The following is a 7110-nucleotide window of genomic DNA, read 5'->3' as shown; positions in this document are numbered from 1 at the left end:
CAGGCGACTACTGCAGTGCACGTAGCGGGGCGGAGGAGCTCAGAAAAGTCTCTTCCTGCGTGCTGTTGTGGACCAGAACAGGTAAGTGGCATTGTGCTGGCACAGGGTGGGTATATATCATTCCCACAGGCTGAAATAGTTACATTTAGAAGCTGGAATGAGCATTTTTCAAGTGGGTATAGTATACACACGCTCACACTCACACACACAAGCTGGGCCAATTCTCCCCAGCACAGGGTGACATGTCATTGTGCCCTTTCAGATGCAGGCTACTGGCTCCATGCAACATCCTTCCTAGGCGACCAGGGCTTTCAGGCTAAATTTAGCCTTCAAGTGCCTGGAAAGCCTGTCATCCCTGGAACACTTCGGTGAGAATAGAAGCAGGTAAATTTTTAAACAAGAAAATGAGTGTGGATTTGGACGTGTGTGATAATGGTCCAAGCTTTAATAGCCCGGTAAAATATTTATCTTATTTTTTTATTGCTAGCATGCAATCAATCTGCAACACACTGACAGAATATAGGAAGGTCAGGGTCTACTCAGCCACAGTTAGATGCAACCACTCCACATTTAAAAATATATAGATCAGTTAATGGGAAATGCAAGCTCATCACCAGGCAAGCCACTGTCCTGAGACCCTCTCTCTCCACCCAAGAGGAAGAAGGGAGCTCCTGCAAGCACCTCGCTCACTCCGAGGACCCTCCATTCTTTTCCAAGCCAGAGTAAAGGGCTGTGGGTATCTCTCTGGTTTGGGATTTTAAGAAGTTAATTGTCTTAGAAAATTGGCTCATTAAGTTAATCTCCCTCTTGGACCCTGAATAGCCTTGATTCGTTTCACCAAACTTCCCAATCCCCTCCTTGATAAATGATGTGGGTACAGGGGACGGGGTATAGGCTGGGGTGGAAGATAGACAATAAATATTAAGTAAATGTTCATCATGTAAAGACAAATGAATAATGGTCCTTGCCCTTTGGATTTTTTCATAATGAGATGGGAAGGGTTGGTTATGGGACATCAGCAAACACTGAATTAGAAAATGCTGGGAATGAGAAGACTCCAAGACCATTGTCTTTGTGTTCCAGGTAAAGATACCAGAGTGAGAACAAGTCATCCTCTCTTTTTGCAGAGTCAGCTCTCTCCTCGGTCTCCGGGGAGCAGATGGAAGGAGGTGAAGAGTGAAGAGGGGTGGGAAGTGTGGAAGGCAGGCAGTGGGCTGCTGCTTTTTGCTCACAGGCAGTGCGTGCAAGGAGAGTCCCTGTGCATTCATGATCGTGAGTGGTTAAGTGGGGGGACTCTGTCCCCCTTATTCTAAATTCCAAGTGTGTACAAGTAGTTAGGAGGTCTAGGAAATAAACAATGGCACCCTGGCCAAGTAGCTCAGCTGGTTGGAGCATCATTCCCATGCACCGAGCTTGTGGGTTCAATCCCCAGTCAGGGCATGTGCAAGAATCAACCAGCGAGTGTGTGGCTGGGTGGAGCAACAAATTGATGTTTCTCTCTCCCTTCCTCTCTCTCTAAAATCAATATAAAATTTTTAAAAAAATAAACAATGGCTACACATAATTTACCTTTTGTATTTTCTATTCGTATACATAGTATGAAACATATAGTTCAAAGATACCACGACGCAAGAATTCTGTGGTTACTTTCAGCACAAATTATTTTTTGACCTACAAAGAATTGGCTTTATCCCAAATAAGACTTGAAATTGTGCTTTTTTTCCTTTTTTATAAAAATGGCAGCTTCTTCTCAGAGGAAACAGCCTTTTTCCGTACATGCAAATCATCTGAGGCTTCTCTCATCACTGATCAATGGGTCTTGCCTTTCATATGATTGTAGGAGGCTGAGCACGATTTTCAACTTGAGTAGACTTGGCTGCTGGATTTATCATCCGGAGAGAAGCAAGGACAGAGTCTGCTGAGCCCCTGCAGCCGCCTCCGGTGTGACTTACTCCTTAAGTACAAAGCCAGTTCCCTTCTAGATGACAAATGGGCCTGAATGGAATGTAATTTTCTTAATTCCATTCTGATTAGTGTCTAGGTAAGAATGTCTCCTTCCTTTTTTGATACCTTTACCAGGATAGCAGGCTACCCTTCTGAGTGCTGGTGCTACATTAGCACAAGGCAGAGAGGAGACGATGGCCCCACGGCACACCTGTCCCCCCGCACGCGCTCCCCTCTACATGCCAGACGAACTGCCACCGGCTAGCCTGTGAATGTGGGGCAGGTGCGCTAAAGCTCTGTCAGAAAGAGATGATGGGGCGAGGGTGCAGGGCATGGGGTCAGTGGGGGAAAAGGGGGACATCTGTAATACTTTCAACAATAAAGATAAATTTTTAAAAAAAGAGATGATGAAAGAAAAGAGAAAAAATGACAGGCAGCTGCCCTCTTACATACCCCACAATTCAACAGTTTGATGAGTGGCTATTTGGGGACCATTCCTCGCCAGGGGTACTTCAATAAGAACAAGCTCTCTGCAGCCACCCTGATGACTTGCCATTTAGCTGCCAAGGAAAACTGCGCGCAGATCCAAAATAACAGAGGACGTCACTTTATTGGCTGTCCACAGGCAGTTTGGTCACACAGGTGAAGACCATGGCGGGCGTGGTACAACGCAATACCTTGCTTCACTGCTAAACAGACGGTTAGCTGATTCTCCACGTGATCAAACCCCAGCAGCCCTCTGCAGCCCAGGCATCACCTACCCGGCGTGACTAAGCTGAATAGATGGCGAGTGACGGCATTGTCCACTAGTCTTGGCTTCTTGCACTGGCTTCCCATAAAACAGCACTTGAAAATTCACAAAATGAAAGAAAGAAAGAAAGAAAGAAGGAAGGGAGGGAGGGAGGGAGGGAGGGAGGGAGGGAGGAAAGGGAAAGAAAGAAGGAAAGAAAGAAGGAAGGAAAGAAAGAAAGAAAGAAAAAGAAAGAAAGAAAGCCGCACTCCCTCTGAAGACTGACACCACTGTAAACAGCTAGCGTGGCATGCAATCCACATCTGGTCGTCTTTGTCCGTTAGGCATTTTTAAAAAAAAACAAAAAACAAGTGGAATGGCATGTCTATTTCAAATATTAGTAGCATAACACGTAAGTGCAATTTCAGTCTGGCCACAAGTCTCCCACCTTCCGTGTGTCTGTCACAAGAGCAGCAAGCAGCCGTGTGACATCCAGGCATGTCCTTTCCCTGGAGCCTCTGATCACAGACCCCCAGGCCCCTCCATCCCCACACTCACCCTTCATATTCCAAATGCCTGAAAATAGCAACTTCTCTATTCTCATTATTGTCCAAGCAGTCAGGGTGGGGAAACAATTCTGATCAAACCAAGCGGTAAGCATTTGGGTCCTGCCGCCTCTGCCATCCGATGGGATCCAGTTGCTCTTCAGAGGTCCTTGCACCCAGGGCCTGAAGTCGTCCTCACCCCCAAGGCAGTGAGTCTTGAGAAAGTTACTGTAGGGAGCAGGCGCCCTGTCCGCTCCCACTGTCTGCGGTTCCCCGAGGCCGGGCCACGAGGTCACACGGAGCTGAGCTTCACCAGGCCACGCACCGAGTCCTCGTGCAGAGAGTCCTGGCTGGCCAGGCCCAGGACGTGCATGGTGCGGCTGTGCGCCAGGGGGCTGCCAGCCAGCAGCCGGGGCGGCGAGGGCGCCTCCTCGGGGGTCAGGAACTGGTGGCCCACGTGCTCCTCTTTCAGGGGCAGTATGTCCGTGAGCCCGGCCTCGGCGGTGAGGTTGGGCATGGAGGAGGGCGGCGTGGGCTGCCCCAGCGTCAGGCTGGCACAGGGCGTGCCCAGGCCCGGCTTCCCCGACAGGTGCAGCTCATCGCTGGTGAGGCTGGGCTCGCTCTGCAGCAGGGGCGTGGCCGCGGCCTGCAAAACGAATTTGGTGCTCTGAATGCACTGGTCTTGGTCGCACTGGAGAGCAGGAGGGAGGCAGCAAAGAGAGGCCCGGGCGAGAGGGCACGGGGAGGGGAGGGGAGGGGCACGGGGCAGGGGGAGGGCAGGGTGCAAGAGAAAGAGAAACCCGTTAGTGACGCCTCAGTCAGCCGGCGCAGAGAGCGTGCACAGCAGCCCGGTTTCATTTGGAGACACCCAGCATGCGGTAAATGCCAACACCCGGCCCCTTAAAAAGCTGCTCAAGCTCACAGCCCACGACAGGTGCCCTGGGAGTAAGGTGCAGCGTCAGCCCACCATGCTCCTGGCCCTTGTCCACAGACAGGACCTCATTTTAAAACAATCCCACCGATGCATCAGAACTGTCCACTTGAAACCTACATAGTTTTATTAACCAATGTCACCCTAATACATTTAATTTAAAAATTCAATTTAAATAAATGAATAAAAACAATCCCTCCGGCAGAGTGGCAGGCTTTACCACCAGCTGCAGTCTGGTGGCTGTTTCTTGTTTGCTAAAAACCACTTTTACTATAGTGTTTTAAAAATGCTGGGGTCTGTACCCCCATGTTCATAGCAGCATTACTCATAATCGCCCAAAGGTGGAAGGAGCCCAAGTGTTCACTGACTGATGAATTAATAAACAAAATGTGGTTTATACGGACAATGGAGTATTAACGAGCTGCAGAAAGGAAGGGCATTCTCACACAGGCCACAGCACGGATGACCTTGAGGACATAATGCTAAGTGAAACCAGCCAGACACCAAAGGACAAATGCTGTATGAGTCCACCTGCGCGGTGCCTAGAGTAATCAAATTCACAGAGAGAAAGTAGAATGCTGTTTGCCAGGGTCTAAGAGGAGGGCTCATGGGGAGTTACTGTTTAATGTTTAGAGTTTCGGTTTTGCAAGATGAGTTCTGGAGATGAATGGTAGTGAGGATTGTGAATGAACTTAACGCCACAAAACTGTACACTTAAAAATAGTTGAAATGATAAATTTTACATTATGTACATTTTACCACAAAGAAAGAAAGAATAACACCGGGGCAACAGAAGCTCCTACGGGTCTGATCAGACTACTGGTAAAAGCCCCAGAATTCCCTGTTGCTGAGTTGTCATCACGTCAAGAACCACTAATTGAGCTAATGTGGTTTTTTAAATCTGCAAAAGAGAAACCAACATTTTACAAGATATTCCCTTTCCTACTAAGTGTTTGCAAATCTTATACATCTCATGTCATTTCTTTCACTTTACTCGCTGGCCAAAGGAATGTGGCGTGTGGAATGTGGATCTCCAGTTCCTTCCTAAACCCTTCCATGGAGCTAAGGGCCAGTTTCAGAACAGCCAGGGGAGGCTTCACTCGTGATCCTACACTTGACTCTGCGGTAACTCGTTCGAACCTCTCCTATTGCTGCAGATATTAGGTGAACGCACTGGGGCTTTCCATTCCAGCAGTAAGCTAGGAGCTCCACTCTGTCTTCAGAAGCTCTTAGAACAAACTCGCTTCCCCTCTTCACAAATGAAGACCCTGAGGTGCAGGTGGAGGTGGGTTTATCAAGACCTCACAGATAAAACCAAGGGAGGGATCCAGGTTTGGGGCTGGGGTTGCTTGACTGCAAACCTCTTTTCACTACACATCTAACACACAGTAGGTGCTTTATAAATGTGACTTGTCTTATTACCCCTCCCTCTCGCATTTGGACCTCTGGAGTTACCGACAGCTTCGTGATGGTCGTGGTCACCCTCTTCCTGTGAGGGGCTCACCTTGGACTGCTCACTGACCTACCTCCAGGCAAGGAAGCAGCCAGATCCGTGCAAAATGCAGCCTCAGGGAAGAGAGTTCACCCGAAGTCAAAATTCCTTAAGGTTTTTATCTCATTTGCTTCAGTGCATGTGTCCTTCCCAGCCAAATGGGCTTCTTTCTTAAAGGTCAGGTGGCAGTCCATCCCCTACTCAACCCAAGCTGGCATGAGGAGGTGGCATAGCCTCAGTCTAAGCAATTTACAGATTTTAGAAGTTCAAAGACCCTGTTCCAGCCAAGAGTAAACTCCTGATGGAGCTTTGAAGAGGAAAGCAAGTCTCAGGGAAGCTCCTGGCTTTTCTATCGTTTCATCACAGCCAAGAGAATTTCAAAACCACGGAGAAGCTGGTGAAGGGTAGGAAAGGGCTGGGGATAGAGAAGGGAGGGCTACGAGGATGCGATGGAACCACCATTGCAGGTGGTTGAAGGGGGCTGTTAGGCATTAACGATCATTTAATGTAGCTGTTCCCCCAATCATCACCCACAGCAGTGCTTTTCCAAGGGGCGACCGAGCTGATTTCTCAGCTCTTACAGGGGGTTTCAGCTCCGGGAAGGGGTCCTTTCTTCTGGGAGGCGCTGAGCGGCCCGGCAGGCAGGCTGCAGACAGCTCTGGTTGGCAACCGTCTTGCTCCCCAACACCGTCCGTCCGGTTCCACACACCGGCTCAGTCTGGGTGGGCAGAGGTGGCCCAGAGCGACCTTCCTGATTGAACACCCTCTGGGGACTATCCCAGGGCCTTTGCAAAGAATGCTTTACGAAAGTACCATTTCGTCTCCTTACTGATGGAGCCGCTGTGCTGCATTTCCTGTGGCTTAGTACAGCCTCCCAGGGAGCCGGCCCCTCTGTGGCCCAGGGCTGAGGCCACCGCAGACGCAGGCCGCACCCTGCAGGACGGAACCCTGCTGTCCACCTTCCTTCTGGAGCCCTTGTGCTTCCTAATACCTCTGTCCACACAGTGACCCCAGCTCTCGGGAAAGATGAAATTGTAAATCAGATTTGCTTGTCTCTGTGATGAAAGCTGATGGACCCATTCTGTTTGAGGGACCAGCCCTGGTTTAGGGACTGGCTCTTGAAGACTCGCAGGGGAATATGCTAGAGCTCAGAGCTGGAGGAGGCCGGCAAGGTGAGGAGGCCAAGGAGGAGGGGAGAGGGGGCTCCTCTCCCATTCTCACTTTCTCCCTTCCTCTCTCGGTCACCTGCCCTCTTTCTTTTTCCAGATCATTCCTCAGGTCGTGCGCAGCAGCAGAGCTCCTGGGCACCCATCAGGACCTTCTGGAATACAGCAGCTGCAAATAGTAGTTCGTTGAGTTCCTTAGAGCTCGAGTTATCGGGATAGTCACGTGAGTTTCATGAGCAGCTGAGGCTTTAAACATCGCTGTGCTGACTTGAACAGGAGCACACATCCGGAGGTGAATTTAC

The 7110-nt window shown here is 49.7% G+C and overlaps 1 protein-coding gene across 5 annotated transcripts in view; it reads right to left on the bottom strand.

Annotated features, from left to right (window-relative positions):
* Window positions 1–2535: 2535 nt before the first annotated feature.
* Window positions 2536–7110, bottom strand: part of ZDHHC14 (zDHHC palmitoyltransferase 14) — a 151088-nt gene continuing 146513 nt past the window's right edge. For 4 of the 5 annotated variants that reach the window (XM_081139898.1, XM_081139901.1, XM_081139899.1 and 1 more), the window contains one exon: window positions 2536–3910. In XM_081139898.1, coding sequence (XP_080996024.1) covers window positions 3512–3910 — 399 coding nt within the window. In that variant the 3' untranslated portion in view covers window positions 2536–3511. The remainder of the gene's footprint in view (window positions 3911–7110) is intronic. The other variant, XM_081139900.1, reaches the window with a different exon arrangement.

This window comes from Miniopterus schreibersii (genome assembly GCF_964146895.1).
Source record: "Miniopterus schreibersii genome assembly, chromosome: 6".
Taxonomy (NCBI): domain Eukaryota; kingdom Metazoa; phylum Chordata; class Mammalia; order Chiroptera; family Miniopteridae; genus Miniopterus; species Miniopterus schreibersii.
This window is presented reverse-complemented; position numbering and strand designations above follow the sequence as displayed.